Here is a 22536-nt window from a genome sequence, read left to right as displayed (position 1 = left end):
CATTGAAAGGATTTGTTGAGTGCCATTGAGAGTTGCATGCTGATTCTGCAGTCCTTTGTGTGAGGTAAGACAAAACTTTACTTAAGCTGTTGCATAAATTTCATGACCAGTTTACCAATTAGCGTATTGTATGTTTAGTTGGCAGCGAATAGAATAAAAAATGGTAACACGTGATCCACCTCCGATTTCCAAGAATCGTCCGAACAATTTGACCGTGATTCCTACGCATCCCTTGTGCTTCAAACGACCATTTATTTCCAGATTCTTGGCCAGCAATCTGAAGCCATCAAGGAGGAAGCCGAGCTAAGGTAGTATGTCAATTGTTTATTTTTGTGTGTATTGAAGCAATGCAGGATGCTGAGGCGTTTAGGCAGCAGTTTCATACATGTAATTGGTGATGAGTTATGTATCAATGGCTATTGGAGTCATTCCTGTATGTACGAAATCGTTACAATTCATGTACACTCGATCCATCCATTTATCAATTAAAAACTTGATCGAAATCGTGGCGAGTGTATGCGGTTAAAGCGCACGCACGCAGATATTCCTCGACAATAGCGACGGTGGTATCCCACGTCATTACTTTCGTACTCCCGTTTAAGTAAACAATTTAAGGCAGTTGGGGTAGATTACTCTAGATCCAACCGTTACTTCAGGATTCGCACGATGGCTTCGTTGTACATGGTAACCGTTTCCATATAAAAACCTCCATAATATTAATAAAATTGATCAATTGCAGTGTGCCAAGATGCACCCAAACAACTCGTTGAAGCCGATATGATAAATTAATCATTATCGATCTTATTAATGTTCTCCATTTCATTCATTTCGCCATTTAGTTCAAAGCGGTTTCGATTGAAATAGCAGTCAGTAATTAAACATCTAGCGGCAGGATTTTCTCTTGTTAATTCTGTTGTAGAAGAATGTTTGGCATCACGTAACGATTCACGCATGTCCGCTTGTGATGGCTCTAAAATCTCCATTTCACTTGCACCGACGAATTCCATATTGCCCTGCTGTGCATAATCGCGTATTTTCTGACTAATTTAAATCAAGCGAAAATAAATGAAAATATCGCTGTAATTTAAATAGAAGAAATGCTGATTGATGTAATATTTAAATTGAAGTGTGGTCATGACTCATCTTCTCATTGAAAATTGCAGGAGGTAAACTGGCCACAGGAAAATTTGTGCATTTCGATCGCGTTGTTCGTCCGTCCTGAACCCAAGTATATGGTATGTCTAAAATTTAGTCATATTATTTGAGTAAACTGCAGCAAAAAGCAACAAGATTAAATATCTTTTTTTAAAAAACGTTTGATAGTCATTTAGTTTTACTTGACGCGTACAATGATTGACTTCTCAAATTTTCAGTTTTCTTTATTTTGCTCGAAGCAAAATTACAAAAAACATCTGAAATCGGCAAACCGTCTGGAATTTTGCCGTCAAAACAAACAAACAAAAACGAAAGGCATGCTTTTTTTGTTTATATATTGTAAAAATTAAATGCCATCTAGCGATAGTAATATATTATTTTATTTTTGGCGACCGGGGGGGTGCCTCTTTTTTCTGGAGGATACTGTATCTCCCTGTTCGAAACAGTTTGGACGGGTTGGATATCAAAAGCACCGATTTCTGTTTGTCTTTCGAAAGGCAGACGACGACTGATACTCGCCAGAATGAGTTCATCTCCAAACTCAAATTCTGATAACCTTAAGTCATTAGCTGACGCATGGGGAGAAATTGTGAGCAACGCTTTGCTTCTAGAAATATAAAGGGTCTTGGGGGGGGGGGGTATGTAATTTTCTTGTTGCTCATTTCAAGTTCTTCGCGCTATATCCTATAGTTAAGATCAGATAAATAGATTCTTAAGTTACCATGCAACTGACCTCTTTTTTTTTTTTTTTTAATAAATGTCATTTCAAAACACCATCTAGGCATTCAAACCAGCTTACAGTTTGCTCGGTATTTCATTTTAAACGGCTGTGCGAAGACGAAAGGATGGGACGTAATTTTTCCGGCATAATTCGATCGTTTCTTCTAATTTTGGCGCTGTCTACGTACTGTCTTACGGCTGCTCCACCTGATCTGCAAGCAAGAGTTGAAGAACTTGAGAAAAACTATGTGAAACCAGGTGCATATCTTATCTTGATGGAACATTTGGCAGACAAAATTGTTGATTTGGAGACAAAAGTCGGTCGACTGGAAGCTAAAATTGAAAAACAGGATTCACTTTTGGCTGTTCTGAAGAAAGGACATAAACCTTTGAAAGATAACATCGACATCAATCAACATCGTCGTCAGAACGCAACTCTTCGTACTTGCCATGAAATCCACGTCGCAAATCCGTCGTACCCCTCCGGTATGTACTGGATCGATCCAGACGGTCAAGGCATCGGTGATCCACCAATCCACGTCCATTGCGATATGGACGGAAAAGAGGCGTCTAGATATGGCAAAACATCCATTTTGCACGACAGCGAATCGAAAATGGACATTGGAAATTGCACAGAACCTGGATGTTACTCGAGGCCAATCAAATATTATGCGAGTGATAGACAAATCCAAGCGTTGATTCAATTGTCCCATGGCTGCTCACAAACCATTTTGGTATTTCGATTAAAGCCCTGATTTTGAACGATTGTTTGCCTTAAAACTGGCGTTTGGTGGTGCAGTACTATTGCAGGAAATCGCCATTAAACCACAAGGGGACAGCCTACGCTTGGTGGTTCGACAAAGACGGCAAAAGACAAGAATTTACCAATTGGTTGACGGCGTGCGACAAACTCTCTGAAGATGCAGAAGGCGGTGCGAGTGATCTATTTATTTGATTTTAAAGAAAAACTCAACGACAATTGAAATTGATGTCAAAATCCAGGTTACGTCACAGACAAGCTGCCGTTCACTCGCTTCCATTTTAGCAACCCGTTTAAGGGCTCCGGTCAACACGAAGTGTCTCGGTTAGAATGTCTGGGAAAGGCGAAGACGGAGGCAATGCCGAGATCGTGTAAAGATTTGTGGCGAATAGGACACACTCTCAACGGAATCTACTTAGTCAGAGGAGATAAACGAGTGGAAACTGTTTTCTGCCAATTCGATAAACGACCGAATGAACAAGGTAGGTGATATGTAGTCACATCTTTGATTAGATTAACTGTCATTTTGGTAGATCTGCAAAAGGAGTTATGTCAAAATCAAATTCTTGAAATAATTCTGTTTTCCAAATTACAGGGGAAAAAATGGAAAAAAAAGTAAAAGATTTTAAATTATATTATGAAAATTTCAGATTTCCAGAAGAGGATTGGATATCAAGACATAAAAACAAAGCCAATATACTTCTACGTACAGAAAGACAAACATTTTTCGGCAAGAGACGTTCCACTTCCGTTTGAGCGTAGCGTAATCAACATTGGAGGGGCCATGGATTTGGCAAGCGGCGTATTCACAGCACCCGTCAACGGAATCTACTTCTTTTCGTTTGCTGGACTCGCGCAATTTCCGGAGGGTCCAAATCCAGTGCAAAGGGAACTAGGCGCTAATCTTTATAAAAATGGTGAAAGAGTAGCAGTCAGTCAGGTTAACAAAGGCCACGTCGTATATCCGGATAATCTAAGTCCAGTCACCCTTCAAAGTACTATGTCTTTGCAAGCCGGAGACAAAGTATGGATCCAGTTTTATATTGGGAAAACTGGGGGGTTTCTACACAACATCAGGCATGCTTTGCACCCGGGTGGACACACGCATTTTAACGGGTTGCTTTTAGAAGAAGAAGTCTAAGCAAAACGCAAACATTTTCCATCACACTCCAGTTTGGCAGCAAATACTACGACCACAAACAGAAGGCATCAACGGGCATAAAACGACCTTCAATCCCATTATCAATGTAGTTTCAGATTTCTGTAGAGACATTAGAAGATTATTGTCGATATCTTAGTGATCAACATAATAAAAAAGCTTAACAAAAATTTGCTCAGACAGAGTCAAGTCTTTAATGAAAAATTATAACAAAACACCCAGAACTGAGTTTCAAGAGGTGAAGGCAAATTCGAAGACTAGATACCAAGTCCTTGGTAATTCAAACAAGTTCCAGTAATAGGCAAGTGTCGGTAGCGTATTAGAAGCTGTTTTTGTGAAGAAATACGGAATCTACGTGGCTGCTGATTTTAAACGCCAGTCGTCGCAATGGATGGAGGTCAGTTGGAACTGAGCTGTTTGAATTTATGATTTATTTTCCATTTGCCATTCTTGCTTTTTTTTTTTTGTTTATTTAGGTAGGTCGTTCCAAGTTCAAATTCTTCTATGCGAAGTTGAGGTAAACTGATATGTAAGAACAGTGAAATGAAATAAGATCGACAGCATTTGGCATCGCAGTAAACACGTTGCATTTGCAGGTAGGAAGCAACCGAGGTAATTTCTGCCTATGGGTTATGCCGTTAACAGGGGGCAGCAGTTTACCATTGTATTGTTTTCTTAATGCTCTAGTGCTTTCTTTGCAGGATTTGGATGGTCTCTGGTGCCCTGGTAAGTGGATTCCGCACTTTAGGCAATGCTCCTTTTGTTGTGGTGAATTTTTCCGAGTGGTGGTACATCTTTCTGGTACTGCATTTCTTTTTATTACCATACATGTCACTGACTAGTAACTTAGGGCCCGTCCAGGGCCGGGGTATAGGTGGCGCTAGCGTAATTAATGCTATTATTAGGAAAATCGACCACGCCTATTTTTCAACTGTCTAATTTTAATTCTTATTACAAATTAGGAGTTCCCCTTTCTTGCCCGCCGACCCACTCCCTGTTTCTGCCCGTCCATCACCTGACTTTTCTGCCTGCCAAAAACCCAGCTGAAGTTACCCGTCGACCCCCTCTCTGCCCGTTAAGCCACTCTTTGCCCGTCAAACCACTCTTTGCCCGTTTGCCCTCTCTCGGCCCGTCAACCCACACTCTGCCCGTCAACTCACATTGTGCCCGCAAAAATGCCTGCTAGGGGACTTCTTCCTTTTTTTTTGCATTTGCCCACCTCTTCCTCACAGTCTCGGCCCGTCAAAACCCCTGCTATTGTTGTCCGACCACTCAGTTTTTGCCTCTGCCCGCTAAGAAGCCTGCTGTTATTGCCCGTCGACCCTCTCATTGCCCGTAGGCCCCCTAACTGCCGGTCGACCCACTCGCTGCCGGTCGACCCACTCGCTGCCGGTCGACCCACTCGCTGCCGGTCGACCCACTCGCTGCCCGTCGGGCCCCTCTTTGCCCGTCGACCCTCTCACTGCCCGTCGACCCACCTGCTGCCCGTTGGCCCATTCGCTGCCCGTCGACCCACTCATCTGCCCGTCGGCCCACGCACTTCCCATCGAACCACTCGCTGCCCGTCGATCCCCTCTCTGCCCGTCACCCCACTTGCTGCCCGCCAAAACGACTGCTATAGTGGCCCATTGACTTTTTCATTTGCTTTTGCCCGTCTTTCCCTCGCAGTCCCAGCCCAGGAAACGCCCGCTGTAGTTGCCGTCCAACCACTTTTTTCCCTCTGCCCGTCTTTTGTTGAATAGTCTATGCCCGTCAACCCCCTTTGCCCACCAAAAAAACCTGCTGTAGTTGCCCGTCGACTTACCTACTGTAGCGCCCACTCGTTTTAAGCCAAGCCCGTAGACTAAAAAATTGCATTTATCCGACCTATTGTACAGTCTCTGCCCGTCAACCCACTTTACGCGCCAAGAACTCGCCGTTGTTGCCCAACGACCCTCCTCTCTGCCCGCCAAAACGCCTGCCGTAGTGGGCTAGTGGCCAATAAAAATAATAAATAAAACTAATAAAATAAAATAAAATTAATTAAAAATTGATTAGAATAATCATAATAAAATGCCCTGCCCGTCAGCTTACGTGCCGTTGCCCATCGGCTTTAAGCTAACCCCGTAAACTGGAAAATTGTCTAATTCCGCAATTCCACCCGCAGTTTAGTTTTCCACAACCCCATCCCACCAAGCAGACGGCGGGTTTGGCGCCAGCCAATCACAACAAATGCACAGCGTGACAGGCTCCACCTCCAATTTCCTTGTTGTTTTATAGAGTATAGACTAGTAACTTTGGGCCCGTCCAGGGCCGGGGTATAGGTGGCGCTAGCGTATCCTTACGCTTTTATCAGAACATTGATCCACGTCTTTTTTTCGCCCGTCTACTCTGAATTGGTTTTACAAATTAAGAATTCCCCTTTCTTGCCCGTTGACTCACTCACTGTTACTGCCCGCCCATCCTCTCACATTTTGGCACAATTTACATTTTGTTGTTTCCCTTTCTCTAGTTTTAACGTTTTGTATTCTTTGTAGGTGCTGGGTTTGGCGGTCGCGTTTGTGGTAAAGCATTCGCATAACGACGTGTTGTTGTTGAGGCCACCTTGGTAATTTTTTTACCCTTGCTTCGGTTGAAATAGATTTTTGTTAAGTATTAACTGCAAAAAAAATATGATGACGAAAACGAAAAAACAATGTATCGCGAAAGAAAACCGTGATTTGTTTTCGGAATATTTCATTTCATTCTCTATTTATCCGGCACGTAATTTTAAGCTGTTGCCGATGAAAAATGAAATAATATGAAAGAATATCAACGACTTTACATAAGCAAGACGAATGCGAATAAGAAAGGGCCAGCGAGGTAAGTAATATTTTCTTGTTGCTCATATCAAGTTCGGCATTTCGTGTTTGTTTCATTTTTCAGGATCGACCAGCATCACCTAAAATGATTTAGAGAAACGGAGAGGAAAAGACATAGGAAAGACGACCAAGAAACCGAAATACTGTTTGATTCAAAAAAGATGCAAAAGGAAGATGCAAAAGCAACGTGAAAAACGAGAACGAAAGACGCGATTAATTCGAGAAAAAGGAGAACAGAATGCTGATTGTGAGATCAGTGATGGGCTATCATTCTTGGTTTATGGAATAGTTTAACATCAGCCTTGAGATTTGCTTTCCCAATCTGGAAAATACGCTGCAACTAAGAAGAAATAGCGTTTCCGCTATATCCTATAGATAAGATCAGATAAATAGATTCTTAAGTTACCATGCAACTGACCTCTTTTTTTTTTAATGAATGTCATTTCAAAACATCATCTAGGCATTTAAACCAGCTTATAGTTTACTCGGTATTTCATTCTAAGCCGCTATGCAAAGGCGAAAGGATGGGACATCAATTCTCCGGGACGATTCGATCATTTCTTCTTATTTTGGCGCTGTCTACGTGCTATCTCACGGCTGCTCCCCCTGATATGCAAGCAAGAATTGAACAACTTGAGAAAAACTATGTGAGTCCAAATTAATATCTTTTCTTGCTGCATTAATTCCTAATGTTTGACTTACGTGTTCGCTTAAAGATCAAAGTCAAAGAACATTTGGAAGGCAAAATTATTGATTTGGAGACAAAAGTCGGTCGACTGGAAGCTAAAATTGAAAAACAGGATTCACTTTTGGCTGTTCTGAAGAAAGGACATAAACCTTTGAAAGACAATATCGACATCAATCAACATCGTCGTCAGAACGCAACTCTTCGTACTTGCCATGAAATCCACGTCGCAAATCCGTCGTACCCCTCCGGTATGTACTGGATCGATCCAGACGGCCAAGGCGTCGGTGATCCACCAATCCACGTCCATTGTTATATGGACGGAAAAGAGGTGTCCAGATATGGCAAAACATCCATTTTGCACGACAGCGAATCGAAAATGGACATTGGAAATTGCACCGAACCTGGATGTTACTCGAGGCCAATCAAATATTACGCGAGCGATAGACAAATCCAAGCGTTGATTCAATTGTCCCATGGCTGCTCACAAACCATTTTGGTATTTCGATTAAAGCCCTGATTTTGAACGATCGTTTGCCTTAAAACTGGCGTTTGGTGGTGCAGTACTATTGCAAGAAAGCGCCATTAAACCACAAAGGGATAGCCTACGCTTGGTGGATCGACAAAGACGGCAAAAGACACGAATTTTCCAATTGGTTGACGACGTGCGACAAACTCTCTGAATATAAAGAACACGGTACGAGTGATCTATTTATTTGATTAAAAAAAAAAAAAACTCAACGACAATTGAAATCGGTGTTAAAATCCAGGTTACAACACAGACAAGCGTTTGCCGTTCACCCGCTTCCATTTTAGCAACCCGTTTAAGGGCTCCGGTCAACACCAAGTGTCTCGATTAGCATGTCAGGGAAAGGCAAAAACGGAGGCAATGCCGAGATCGTGTGACGATTTGTGGCGGATGGGACACACTCTCAACGGAGTCTTCTTAGTCAGAGGAGATAAACAAGTGGAAACTGTTTTCTGCCAATTCGATAAACGACCTAACGAACGAGGTATAATAGATCAATGGTTATACGTGGATTTTCACGTTTTTATTTGATGAACGTTATTGAACATACATTGATGAACAGGTTATCAAACATGGATCGGGTATGTCGATGTGAAATCTTTGCCGACATATTTCTCTGTCCAGAAGAATCAGCTGTTCAAAACAACGGATGTTGCTATACCATTTGATGTCGAAAAGGTTAACGTCGGCAACGGCATAAATTTAAAAACGGGAATATTCACCGCACCACGGGATGGCATTTATTTCTTCTCGTTTAACGGATTGGCCAGTAGTGAGCCTGCAGAGGGAACGGCTTACGTCGGAGTAGGTCTTTTTTTGAACGCAATCCAAGTTGGTAGAACTTTTCAACATGAGGGTGACGTCACCACGCACCACGATCGTCCACTGACACTTCAATCAACGTTGAAATTGAAAGCCAACGATCATGTTTGGTTGCAGATTACAGGCGTGGCACCGACGAGCTTTCTGTTTGATAACCATCACGGACATAATCGCTTTACAGGTTTCATGTTGAACGAGGAATTTACAACGCCTAAGTGATGAATTTATTTCATATTTGTATTAGCGTGATTTTATGTTGTTTTTTTACGGGTGTAGGAAACTTAGCTTGAGGCTTTCACCTATCCGGGAAAAGTTAGATGTTTGTCTCCTTGAAATAAAGAGCGTAGATGTTCGCATTTCAATGTGGAAACATTCGAGTTGAAAATAATAGTCATTCGACCCATATTGTTGACGTCAAAGGTCTGCCCTTGGCCATCGAAATCTTGTTCAAGACGCCCGCCATCATTTCAACAACCTGTCTTTTTACAATTGATACTGAATGAAGAAGAACAGCTGTTGATTTTTTAAAAAATGTTACAGGATAATGTGAGAGGAACGCCCTGACTTCCGCACGAAAACTCTATTGCGTTGTTTGAACGAATACGCTCTGGCTTTGACCGTGTACGTTCCGCGAAACCCAAATCAGATCCAGAGGCAATGACCATGATTATCAACTGTCTTGATTTCTCGGTCGTCTCTAAAGCCAACTTGCATCTATACCAAGGTCACCATGTGCTCCTCATCTTCATCATTTTCGTCGTTTCTCAAAACATGTACCGTTGGTTTCCAGTTGAAATTTTATTTTCCTGAGGCCCAAAAACTATCGTGAATGGTACGCTGTGGTGCCGAAGCGTTCATCGGCTATCACCGACAGTTTTCACCTGAAACGAAACGCTTTTATGGTTGATGGCAAATAGTTTAATGATCATAAGGAGCAGGGTGAATACATTATTTTCTTAATCATTCGAAATCCTTAAATTCAAATTCATTTCCTAATATGAAATTCAGTCTAACATTTCATATTTCCATCGCCATCTTTTCCCGATTAATTATTTTATTTTATTCCTAGCGTGATTTGGCAATGCTGTCGAGGAGCTGGAGTGGGGGGGGGGGGACAAAAAAAAAGCGCCAAATTGTGCTCACCAACTGATCAATTTCATCATTGCCATTTTAACTGGCATCCCGAAAGGATGTGTTACGTGGTGCCTTCTACTCGTCTCACTTTCTGTTTCCGTATTGAAAGGGTTACAGTGTTGACGACAAAAGTTTTCAGTCAGAATCGGCTGACAAACAATTTAATGTTGAAATCATATGATGTATCAAGCGTAAAGAAAGACGGCGATGGCAAGTCGGTCAGCTGATTGAGAGACTATTGGCACCGTCGACGGGAATGCATCAAACAAGAACCAATCACCCAGTGTAAAGCAGATAGTTCATCGATGGCTGTGCTGCGTTTGAATGCAATTCATAACGGAACAAGTTATCTGCTATTTTTCCAGGTTAGTTTTAGATATTTTTTTTTTGCTTTAGTTTTGCATGTATCATCGCACAATGACATCTCAGAAGGGCTTAAAATCTCGACCCCTCCCCTCTCCCAGTTATTTGGCTGTGATTTTTTTCACATTGCAACCGTTTATTTTTTGTTTTGTTTTCCTTTTATTGATTTGTTTTCCTTTTATTGATTTGTTTTCCTTTTATTGATTTGCGAGAAATCCTTTAAAATGATGCAGTGTGAGAATGCGCCGATTCCGCATTTTTTTCGGCCATTAATGGTCGGCCTTGCCTTTCAGACCTTTTTGTTCTGGCCACGTTTCGCCATTTAGGCGCCATTTTTGTTTCGATGGCGCCATAGAGTGAGGGGTATCTTTGACATTGTGTTGCTCGAACTGACGAACAATGCAAGTGGCCTGTGTTTTTGTTAGAAGTGGGGAAACATTATCTGTTTTCTCAATCATCAGATGGCTTGGCAGAATCGTTTGAACAACAATCGCTATTTCTTCCCAGCTTCATTTGATTGATTTTTCGTATTTTGTTTTCCCTAACTTGTGAAGGTCACACCAGGAAAAGTGGCATTTTCTCGGTAGATGTCTGCTCCTTAAAAAAATCGTAAAATCAACAGGATACTAGCAGGTGATTTGCTTGAAAACAAATAGATAGACATTACCAGTTATGACTAATGTGTTTTTTTTTATATAATGAAGTACACCAAGAATAGCAAGTAAAACCATGTTTCTTTTTGTGAATAATATGAACAACACAGGTGGACTCTGCACAGCCATTGGATCAACAACATGCCACTTAGAACTGCACTGCATATCAAATTTTAGTGAAGAGAATTTGCTATCAGCCATTGGTTGTTAAGGTATTTATCATTATTATGGTAATGTTGCATAGAAAGATTGTTATTGTTTATTATTCAGTGAAAGCCTTTAAACAGTCAACATATTTCCAGCCCATAATGCCTGGGTTTGCAAGTACCCCCATTTGCAGCAATATGATCTGTCAAGCGTGAAAATCGTCTCCATAGTAGGATCCTTGGTAAACCCCAAATATGAACACGACATTTTCTACAAGCTTCCAAATTTGTCCATACTCAATTATGGAAAGGATTCTGCAAATTCTCTAGCATATTAGTCAATTATCAATATACATTATTTTTTATATAATTTACAATCCAGGTGTATGCAATGAGTGAAGCTGGAGTGGTATGTCGTCAGCGCCTACCAACTATGGCCGAAATGACTGCACTGGAGAAATCTATAGCCATCACAAGTAAGCTAAAAGTAGAAATAAATTTTTTAATGTTTAGTTTCTATTGTAGCTGTATACATTTTGAAAATTGAAGGGCACGTTTTTGGCTCAGTGGGGACATTATACATGTTTTGCAAACTAAAGATATTTGATTTGCCAATGTATGTATTGCTATTACAAACCAATGACAAAGCATTTATTATTTATGCAATATTTTAGATCATTAATGCACATCCTGGTGATAAACTTGACCCAAATCAGGAAGGAGAAATCTGTGTGCAAACCCCATTTATGCTCACAGGGTATCTCAACAAGCCGTAAGTATGACATCATAATAAACATTTAATTTTTCAGCTAGTAATCATGTAATGTTTGCGCATTGTAGGAAACTACCAATTTCCTTAGAGAAGGATGGGCACTATGATGATAATAAACAAGTTGTTATTGTTGGACGCTACAAAGAACTGATTAAATTTCGTATTCTCGACGTAAGAAAGATGATCGACTATTTTGTTTTAATTGATTACAAGTAAACATTTGCTTTGAACAATAACAGATATTACCAAGTAACATTGAAAGTCATATAGTAAGTCATCCTGCTGTCGAAGATGCAGCAGTCGTGGGTTTACCCCACGACGAAGATGGGGAACGGCCATTCGCTTTCGTCGTCTTATCTACAAAGAAAGAAATTTCGGCTGATGAATTGATGGCTTATGTAAACGGTGCGTTACACTGTTCCTAGGCTATTTGGTTACTTTATTTCTGGTGTTCTTCTAGATAAAGTCATGGAGGAAGAAAAATTACGTGGCGGGCTCCGCACAGTTCATGTTGCATGGTTTCACCTCGAAGGATCGCTTCCTTGCAACATTTAGCGCGTCTCAAACTCAGACTATGCCTAACCGGACTGGACCAGCTTGACAATCCCATATTCGCTGACCGAATATCCAGGCTCATCCGTAACTTGATCGCTTCCTTCTTTTCCAACACCGTCCATGTAAGAAATCATTTTATTTTTCAAATTACAAGAAAAAATACTAAACGCATTTGTTTAATTATTTCAAAGTGTCATGTTCCGGAAGAGCAACGAATTCGAGATTATGTCTGCAAAGCGCCACCTGGTAACATACGGCTCTACTGCACTATGATATGACGCGATGAAGAAGACTGCCGGCTGGCATGAAGTGGACGGACTGATCGATCCGATCAGCAGCGGTGGAGGTGTTGGCTTCACCCTCTATCTCGAATTCCTCGGTGGACTCATTCCTCTTCTCAAGGTTTCCTTTTCAGTTACATTTCTCTCCCCCACTCTTTATTTATTGTCATCGTTGCTGTCGCCATTTAAAAAAACGATTATTTTCGATATCTTTAGGGTAAACCAACGTCGAGAATAAGACCAGAGTTTGTTATTTACGATCCGCGAAAGTTCTCCAGCAACGATATGAGTAAAAGTCAGCCGTTGTTAAACAAGAGCTCCGAATTGCTGTTAGCTCCTCCACCGGCCAGCAAATTCCAGCAATTGCTTAGTCCGGGTCTTAGGCAATTGCTCAATTCTCCGTTGCTGGCCAGACGGCTGGGAAAAAATCGTTTTGCTCCTGCTGCCGCCACTGCAACAGCTATGGAAAGCTCAGACGATGACATTGATGATCCTCAGGCAACAACAGTCCATAATTTTCACGATCTTGAGTTTCCAAAAAGCTCAGCTGCTCAATAAGGTAATGGTGGTCATCACCTGTCATCGGCATAGATTTTTAATTGAATATGTTAGCTACGACAGACATGGATAGCTGAAAAGAATTCAGCAACTAATGGTGAAGAACGTGAAACACCAGCTCAGACGAGACGAAGATGTGAGTTTGTTTTGGACAACAAAGCCCCGTTGTGGAACGAGCACAGTCAAGTCTATCAGTTGGACTTTGGAGGGAGAGTGACCCAAGAATCTGCGAAAAATTTCCAGATTGAATTCAAGGGAAAACAGGTAGTTTACTATCAGCTAAGGCTTTATACTATGGTGCATTGATGATGTTCTAATTGGTATGATTGACAGGTTATGCAGTTTGGCAGAATCGATGGGAATGCCTACACGTAGATTTTCAGTATCTTTCTCAGCTATCCAGGCCTTTGCTGTGGCATTGGCAAACGTGACTCAACGATTGAAATAAAAATGGAATTTGAATAAATCTGTCCAGAGATGGTCAATATGCCTCTTGTGATATTAAACATTTGTAACTGTGAGAATTTATTTCACATGTCATTCCTTTGTTTATTATGAAAGTTTTCAATACACGTTAATGAATGGGAAGAGGGATAAATGACAGAGTAGCGCACCGGAAATTGGCCGGGACATTACATTTCCTGCAAGATGAGACCGACAAGTTTCTAACACGTAACTGTTGAATTGTGAGTACAAATCATGTGAATTGTGTGGCACCATCTAGGTTTTAAGCATTAAATAATAAAACATAGGAGATTCTGGCTTATTTGAAGATCTGACCTAATTATATTTTCTCTAGATGGCGATGGAAGTTCATCAGCCCTAGTGTCAGAATTCGAACTATTTTTGTTCCTTTTTCTCATGGTGTTTATTGTTAAACACGTTGTTGCGTTAGGAAGGTGTATTTGAGTTTCCATCATCTCAACAGTGTTTTGTTTTTGTTTTTTAATTGTGGTGTTTACCTCTACCCAAAGGATTGTGTTTTAACAACCACTTCGAATTTCGATAACTCCAAAACTATAACTTCCAGGTAAACCAAATTGAATTTTCGGCACAGCCGTTGAATTGCGAGTTCGAATCATGTATTTGTGTGGCAAAACTGATGTGCTATGTCGAACATAAATCACTGATTATGGGTAAAATATTATTGCAGGATGTTCTATTTGCTATCAAAATATTCTGCAAGAACTGGATCTCCAATTTACTTTCTTCTGGTGATAACCATATCTGTTCCACTATCACCTTAGTTCGGATGGCTACCAAATTAAGGTGATGGTTTTCAAACATTAGCTTCAATTGTTATGTGTGCGGTAGTCCTTTGAAGTGGTATGTAGGCCGCACCTGAAAACTGAACTTTTGAAGCATTTTGAAAAGGCCTATTACGTTAATTCTCTATTGTTTACGTTTGAAATTATGCAGATCTTTTGTACCTTGTAATGGAGAACATAGTTCATTTTTTAAATTTTCGAAATTTTAACTTCCGGCTTAAGATCCGGTTTTTAAATGCTTAATAACTCACTAACTGTTGGTCTGAATGAAAAAAGGTAGACATTTTCGTAATCCTCGTGAAATTTGGGGTCGAATCCATGTGTCAGTAGAAAATACCCGAAAATCGTCAAAAATCGCAAATTTCCCTGAACTATGTTCAGGAAAAATCGCGATTTTGGCCAAATTGGACTTTTTGCCAAAAGCGGATCAAAATAGGTCAGACACACGTTAAATTTCATGAGGATCACGAAAATCGTATTCATTTTGCTATAGGGCTACTATTTCTGGAGATATAGGCTACTTCCTGTCACTTCCGGTAATTCTTTTTTCAACTTTGCAAAAACTAAAAAATGAACAATAATGTGCGAAACATTTTAAACATTTTCATCATATACGAAATGGTGTAGCGGCTTCTTTCGTGTTTCTTTTGTTATTTTAATAATGTTTCGTTTCAGTAAAATTTTAGCTTTTGCGCCAACTAAGTGGTTTTTGAGTAAAACAAAATCGAAGTGGTTTTATCGCAACCACACTGAATTTCAACAAATCATAAACGAAAGTTCCCAAGTAAAAAAAAAACTTGATTTACGTCATCGTTAGCTACACGCGACAGCGACAGCATGTATTATTGGGGTACTATATAGGTTTTTGAAAAACGAAAAAAAGAAAAGGAAAAGTCGGGCTTATTTTGTTTGTCGGGATTAAATTTAAAACCTGGCCGAACTTTATTTCTCTTCCCAAGTCAAAATTACTAGATTTTACGTCATCGTAGTTAAATACTAAATCCACACCACGTATTATTGTGGAAATATCTAGGTTTTGAAAAGAAATAAAAATAATAATAAAAGTCGGGTTTATTTTGTCGGGCTTATTTTAAACCTGGCCAAACTGTATTCCACTAGATGGCGCTGCAGGTTCATCAGCCTCTAGCGTCTGAAATCGAACTATTGCTATTTGTTGTTGTCATGTGATTCTCATTGTTTACTTTGTTTTTACGTGTATTTGAGTATCCCTCGTCTGAACGGTATCGTTATTTTTGTTTTTTTTACCTCCACCCCTATATCCATGTGCAAATATTGCAGTGCTTCGTTACCTAAACGGGATGTCAGACGTTGCACTTGGGCTTAGAATGAGGTAATATTAACATACTTTTGGAAAACCAGGTCTCATGTTGTATCATTCAGGGTAAAGCCGTTCCAAGCACGTAAAGCTGGCCAGATGCCAGTAAAATCATTGTTATGAAAAGTTGTTTCAGAAGTGTGCTTGTGCTGTAGGTTTCCATTTGTAATAATGTAAACGTACGAGTGTAATCGTGTGAAGCTGATCAATTCTGATGGATATCAAATTAAGGTGAGGGCTTTGAAATATTTGCTTGATTATTATGTGTGGTATTGCCTCGTGGTGGTATATGAGACGTACCTGAAAACTGAACTTTAAAAGATCATGTTATGTTAATTTACCATCCCTTATGTTTCGAACTACACAAATCTTGTGTACATTTAAAGAAAAACATAGTTCATTTTTGAATTTTCCGAAATTTTAATTTCCGGCTTAAGATCCGGTTCTTAAATGCTTAATAACTCACTACCTGTTGTTCTGAATGAAAAAAGAAGAACATTTTCGTAATCCTCGTGAAATTTGGGGTTGAATTCATGTGCCAGTAGAAAATACCCGAAAATCGTCAAAAATCGCAAATTTCCCTGAACTATAGTTCAGGAAAAATCGCGATTTTGGCCAAAATGGACTTTTCTCCAAAAACGGATCAAAAGAGGTCAGACACACCCTAAATTTCACGAGGATCACGAAAATCATATTCGTTTTGTTGTGGGCCTAGTATTTCTGGAGATATAGGCTACTTCCTGTCACTTCCGGTAATTTTTTTTTTCAACTTGGCAAAAAGTAAAAAATGAACATTAATATTCCAAACATTCTAAGCATTTTGATCATATATGAAATGGGGTGGCGGCTTTTTTCGTGTTTGTTTTGTTATTTCACTATTGGTTGATAACGCGAGTTGCATATACTTATAACACTACTTCGTTAAGAGAAACTACTAGCATTATGTATCACACTAATGGGAAGGTATACCTGAAAAGTATAGATCATAGCACGATATACGTCGTGCTATTATTATAACCTTATCATGCACGGCCATCTGATGTACAGTCCGGATTAAAAAGAAGACTTTTTCTTATTTTACGTTACGCTGTATAATATACTAGCACGCTACGGGAAGGTGTGTAATAATAATAGCTCTGTGGTAGAGCGTCTGACTACGGGAACCGAAAGTCAAGAGTTCGAGTCGCTTCTGGATCCTCTGTGCACAAGAATTGAAGTGTGGTTCCCAATGTAAACAATATTTCTTTGTACAAAAAATGAATCACTCTATTGTATTTATAGGTGACATTCCGAGACGGAAATATTAAATTGCATTGGGACGCATAACAATATTATTACGAGTGCAAATAGGTCTCCTTCAAAAGAGATGGAAAAATAGTTACCTAATTTTCAAGACTCATGGCTCTATGGTTGGGCATCGGCGTCGCACGCTAGAAATCAAGGGTTCAATCCCTAAAGAGTCAATATGAAATTAAATAAATAGACAAAACTTAAAATGCCAAGTTAGATATACAATGCGTGTATACAAATCAATATCGCTAATGCACTTAAAGTTGTAGAATCTCCATGAAGTGAGATAAAAGTGCATCGTTCAATAAACAATTAAGTCGTCTATCAAAGAAATATTCTCCCATGATTGGGAACAGCAAAAATTGAAAATAAAATGACATTCCGATATAAATAAGGAATTGTTCAAAATAGTGAAACGTGCAGAGCAACATCACGACAGTAAAGACAAGATTTGTAATTTTTTAAAATAATTTGTATTGACAATACTTCCAATATAAAGACGTGCAATTTTGAAAGGGCAAAATAGCCGATTTCAAAGTTGCTGTCAACCAAGGTAGGGGGAGACACTACCTCAGTTGACTCACCGGGGAGATTACCCGGTGCGTGGCTAAGAGAAGCCGGAAGAAGAGCGAAGGTCGCGGACAAGCTTTTACGTGAGCGATTAACCGTTAATTCGGATTTTTGGGCAGCCCCACAGCCCTCCAATGATATCATCGAACCATGGGGACCCCCACGTCCCCTTTCCGGACAGCGCACTCACAACCGTTTACTGCTGATCACAGTAGGGGCATGACCCCCTACGGGCTTATTAAAAATTTAAGGGAAACGGGGCCACAGAAAAGAAGGGAGCCCAGATATGCACTTCAATTTATATAACTTTTAATACTTTGTTTCGGGCCGCAGCAACGACTGAAGGTAATGGGCAGGAAGCATTTTTCAAAAATTCCTTCGGGCTTCCAACTGTTATCATTATGAAATTTGGTTCGACTAGATACCTCTTTTGATTCAGTATGATTTTTAACCTATTTGAGGAAATGAAACATGAATCAATTTTTAAACATTTGCCTATCAATATATATTCAATAAGGATTGGTGCAATCCTTCTTTACCTCTTGTTTTGGTGAACTAGTGGTATTAACTGTATTCAGCTAATGGTTTGACAGACATAGTGCTTGCTTGGATGGTAAGTTGACGGGCAGCGAAGAAACTAATCATTAACCGACTACCTATTTTCTAATACCTATGCAAATAACACAATAAATGGCATTTTAATTAGTTGCAATCATGGGTTTGCAGGCACAAGAAAAAGACAGACTTATTGGTTGAGGCGGTTCAAAACGTTCCAACTTCTTTCAGGACCCCTGCATCAGAATGACAGACTGAGACTGAGTTCGGTAGTCGCAATTGAGATAGCCAATTTCGGTAATATACTTGATCTCTTTCATACTAGACATGTAATCTAAATTTGCTGTACAATGTACAACAAAAAACAAAGCAGTAAAATAATTCTGTATAAAAAATTTACAAAATTGCATTTTGTTACACCTATTTGGCTTTGTAAAGTGATACTAACTTACAACATAGTCCTGTGAAGTTGGTCACAGGGCATGACAAGCAATACATCTTCGATATAAACTGAAGCAGTCTGATTCAAGAATGCTTCCGCTGTCCAAACACACTGCATAGTGGCTGATGGAACAGCAGAAAATAAGGATGTAGATTAACTCATTTTCCAGAAATAAGTACTTTTGACATTTGGAATTCTGACCAACTGTTTTTGCTGTTCACATCTTTCAAAGTGTTGAGCATGTACTTAAGGCCACCATAGCACAGAATTTTTTCTAGTTTTGCAAACATACCATCACAGCATCTATGAGGAACAGGAGAGGTTAAAAAGTTTTCTTTCTTAAAAAAAACTATTTATTTCACAACATACCGTGATGAGCTCTTCTTTGTAATGGGCAGCCCTCTCTAAGTACTTGCATAAGTTATGATTCAATATTCAGCAAACACCTCGATTGGAAAAAGAATTTAGTTGTATCAGCTTTTCTGCCAACAGTAGTTTGCTAATGCAACATTGACGATTAAATTAGAAAACTAAAGAAACTCAGAGGAAAGGCATTACCAGGGGGTAATAACTTGCATGTTGACGAAGAATCCCAGGTCTATCATGTACATGGCAGAATATCCACATTGCCTGGATGGCGCAATCCTTTGCGTAATCACACAAATAATAAGTAAAACATATTGAACTGAAATCCAATTTAACTGAAGTTTTAGCAAACAGCTGGCTAGCACTTCTGAATTCCAAAACTACGCCTACACATTCATACCAAGCTTTTCCATCATGTCTCACCTTTGGCATCTGTTTAAATCATTCCTTAGAAAAATTTTAATAAATGTAAATAAAGTAAATGATTAATTTTTATGTGACATAGGAGTACCATTTGACTGTCAAGCATTCCATACAACATGGACATTTTGGAAGAATTAGTGGCAGCAGGCAAGTGCTACAATTTGAATATGGGCTAGATGTTATAGTCGCTGAAGGCTCTCAATCCCTAAACTGAACCTTACTCACTGATGTGCCAATCTATAAAAGGATTAGATCTTAATTAACGAAACATGCAGGATACTTTATAAAATTATAGTAAATGGAACCAAATGCTGAGTTACTAGAAAGTTTACCAGGAAAATCTCCAACTGACATGTGAACATAAGTCAGCTGTTCTGCATTTGCAAATCCAGTGTTCAAGTAACCATATTATCCAATCCATGTCTGCCATGTCTTGTTGTCGCATAGAAAAATCGTAAAAATTGTTCTACTGCTATCGCCATCTAACGGTCACATTTGTATTGAATTCTCTATACACTCACTGAATATTTATGTTGCATCGCGCTAGCGCTGTAGCGTACTGGCGGTAGCATTGCGTCAAATATTCGGTTTATTTCAAAAACGATTAACTTAATTAAAAAAATAGCTATTTTTCCGGAATACGCATCCGATATTGAGTATATCGTGTGATATTCAACCAATTCTGATGAGTGTCAGTTTTTGCAGAAAAAAATTTTAAGCCCGACTAAATAAGCCCGACTTTTCTCGGTCGGGCTTAAAAATTTGTTCTACAAAAACTGACACTCATCAGAATTGGTCGAATATCACACGATATATTCCAAATTGAATGCTGATTCCAGGGAAATTGCTACTTTTTTTATTAAGCTAATCGTTTTTTAAATAAACCGAATATTTGACGCAATGCTACCGCCAGTACGTACAAAACTGTTGGCAAATTACTACTCGTTTATCATTGTTGTATTATATAATGTGTCATGTGTAGTGCTAATTAAAATGTTGACTGCCACTCACCTTTCATCCCCTTGGTTTTTTTAGCTCGATAGGGACCTACAGCGCTGTTCTGCCCAACGGGCTTTGTGCCTTGGGATAGAGCAGTCGCCACTGCCCAAGATTCGCCGTAAGGCGCACAAGGCAATGCACCACAGGGACTCTCTTTGCCAGATGCGATGATTGGTATGCCAGGGGGTGTGCATTCCATAAAGGCTTCCAACATCGTGCCAGCCCGGACCATTGTGTCCCTCTCTGTCGCCATCCTTCAGATGACGATGTAGTTACCGTAGTTGTAGGGTCGTGGCATCCAACCTGTTAGTTGTATTGTGTAGTGTCGTGGCAGCCAACTACTCATACTAGGATCGAACCTAGTATGAGCATAGTCGACCTATTCGGCATTCAATGCCGATGCTCTACCATTGCGCTATGAGTATTATGTGTTGCATCTCCACTTTTCGTTGTTATTCAGGGGAATATATTTTCACTTGTAATAATTTTGTTGAAAGGTCCTAAGATAAAAATTTGTCATGTACATTATTAAGTTCACCCGACTGGGAATCGATCCCCAACGAGAATCGAACCCCTTTCGATTTACTAATCCGATACTCTACCACTCAGCTATGAATTTTGTTTTATTTGTTCTACCAGTCTACGGCATTTTGGAATCAACTTCTGGAATTAGAAATGTTTTCCCACTCTTACTTGTTTCTCTATCACGTAGAAAAATACCAAAACGTGTCACAGTGATATCAAATTGTATTAGATATTTTACGAATAAGTTCGTGGGTAATTTTTTTTTACATTAAATAGCGTTAACGAACATACATTATTCGAAAAACGTCAATTAAGTTTATCAATCATATGTTCATCTACTTTTAACTGAAATTTCCCATCAGTTGTTTCTGCCAACATATTTGAATAACATCTGTGAATGCTATATACAAAATGTTGTGTCATCCCTATCTAAAGATTGTCTTTTCCCCAATTCGTTGAATATAATGATATGTTCCTTACCATTTCGTAACCATGTTCTTCAATCCTCCGGAAAACCAATTGACGTTTTTAATGATTCACTAAATAAATTTCAATTAAAATTTCCCGTTTATTATTGCAGTTTAAGAACTTTGCTTATGTTACTTACCTTAATTTTTTTCATAACAATTATCGGTCAACACTTCCGTGGTTTTTTTCTGACATTCAAAAGTATAATCCGACATATTACTTACCTTGTCATTAATAGTTTATACCAATTTATCGATTAACAACCAAACACGTTTCTGTATACGCGAAATACATATCACCTTTCAATGCACTACTTTTGTTTCTTGATACTTTCAGAAAATCGTTTGCTTAATTTATCACAACTGAGGCACCATTTCACTTCATTAATTACCGTTATGAATTTTTACTCTTACTTCAGCAACAAGGTTTAGAAGGAACCTTCCTTTCTAATAACAAAATTATCCTATCAACTGCGTCGCAATGTAAGAATGACCTTACTTAGAAATTTCCCCCCATTTTATCACCTTTCTTTCTATTTGATCTGAATAGTAAAACAAAATAATAAGGTTAGTACATACAAATTTTCACATATGAAATTCTACATTTTTTCCCATCATTTTATCACTTCATTGCCATCCAGATGACAAGCCCGAACGACGCGAGATAACGTTAAGTTTAACCGATAATTGACGTTTAACCATTCTTCCCTTCCTATGTCCACGTCAGCGATGTTTTCATCACCTATTCAAAAGAAAATAACCCATTCCAACAATGCCAATTTGATTACCTTCAACACATATCAACCGCTCAAATTGTTGGCAACTATCAAATCACTAATTTTTCAACAATAACTAACAGATATCTTACTAAAGTCACATGCCATCTTCCATAATCTTTATAGAAAGAACTTCGTAGAAAGAAATTCTTTTCTTCGTGTAACTTTCCTGTTGTACGACAGCATAGGTGATATATGGCCCCATCCTTTTCTTACAGTAATCTATATTCAGGTAAAATGTTAAATTACATCAACAAGAACACTGATTAATTAAAATAAATACATTCACTGAGGTTCCGGGAATAGCATTTCGCTTCGAGACCTACAAAAAATTATTATTTAACGGCACAATCAGAGAAACAATTACCCACTTTAAATATCGTTAAA

The 22536-nt window shown here is 39.2% G+C and overlaps 3 protein-coding genes and 1 long non-coding RNA gene across 6 annotated transcripts in view; all 4 read left to right on the top strand.

The window, feature by feature from the left end:
• Window positions 1–13720, top strand: part of LOC130686077 (tubby-related protein 4-like) — a 48089-nt gene extending 34369 nt beyond the window's left edge. The window contains exons 12-14 of one of the 2 annotated variants that reach the window (XR_009420582.1): window positions 12958–13133; window positions 13196–13396; window positions 13466–13720. The gene's annotated coding sequence lies outside the window, so the exon portion shown is untranslated. Of the gene's footprint in view, window positions 1–12957; window positions 13134–13186; window positions 13397–13465 lie in introns of both variants that reach the window. The other variant, XR_009420581.1, reaches the window with a different exon arrangement.
• On the top strand, window positions 142–3964 carry LOC130686078 (uncharacterized). Its single transcript, XM_057509371.2, has 6 exons — window positions 142–308; window positions 1164–1235; window positions 1937–2609; window positions 2675–2807; window positions 2878–3117; window positions 3286–3964. The coding sequence occupies exons 3-6, from the start codon at window positions 2001–2003 to the stop codon at window positions 3774–3776; spliced, it is 1473 nt and encodes a 490-aa protein (XP_057365354.1). The 5' UTR covers window positions 142–308; window positions 1164–1235; window positions 1937–2000; the 3' UTR covers window positions 3777–3964.
• Window positions 7125–9040, top strand: LOC130686079 (uncharacterized). Its single transcript, XM_057509372.2, has 5 exons — window positions 7125–7281; window positions 7351–7818; window positions 7884–8016; window positions 8090–8332; window positions 8411–9040. Exons 1-5 carry the CDS (start codon window positions 7159–7161, stop codon window positions 8887–8889), a joined length of 1446 nt encoding a protein of 481 aa, XP_057365355.1. The 5' UTR covers window positions 7125–7158; the 3' UTR covers window positions 8890–9040.
• Window positions 11643–12945, top strand: LOC130686085 (uncharacterized). 2 transcript variants are annotated; one of them, XR_008999804.2, is made up of 6 exons: window positions 11643–11738; window positions 11807–11909; window positions 11978–12143; window positions 12199–12415; window positions 12485–12695; window positions 12791–12945. It is a non-coding gene; the product is annotated as an uncharacterized LOC130686085 (long non-coding RNA). The 2 variants fall into 2 exon arrangements; XR_008999805.2 differs by having other exon boundaries at window positions 11662–11742.
• Window positions 13721–22536: the final 8816 nt, after the last annotated feature.

This window comes from Daphnia carinata, chromosome 2, assembly GCF_022539665.2.
Source record: "Daphnia carinata strain CSIRO-1 chromosome 2, CSIRO_AGI_Dcar_HiC_V3, whole genome shotgun sequence".
Classification (NCBI taxonomy): domain Eukaryota; kingdom Metazoa; phylum Arthropoda; class Branchiopoda; order Diplostraca; family Daphniidae; genus Daphnia; species Daphnia carinata.
Note: the sequence above shows the minus strand (reverse complement) of the source record. Positions and strands in the feature narration are given on the sequence as shown.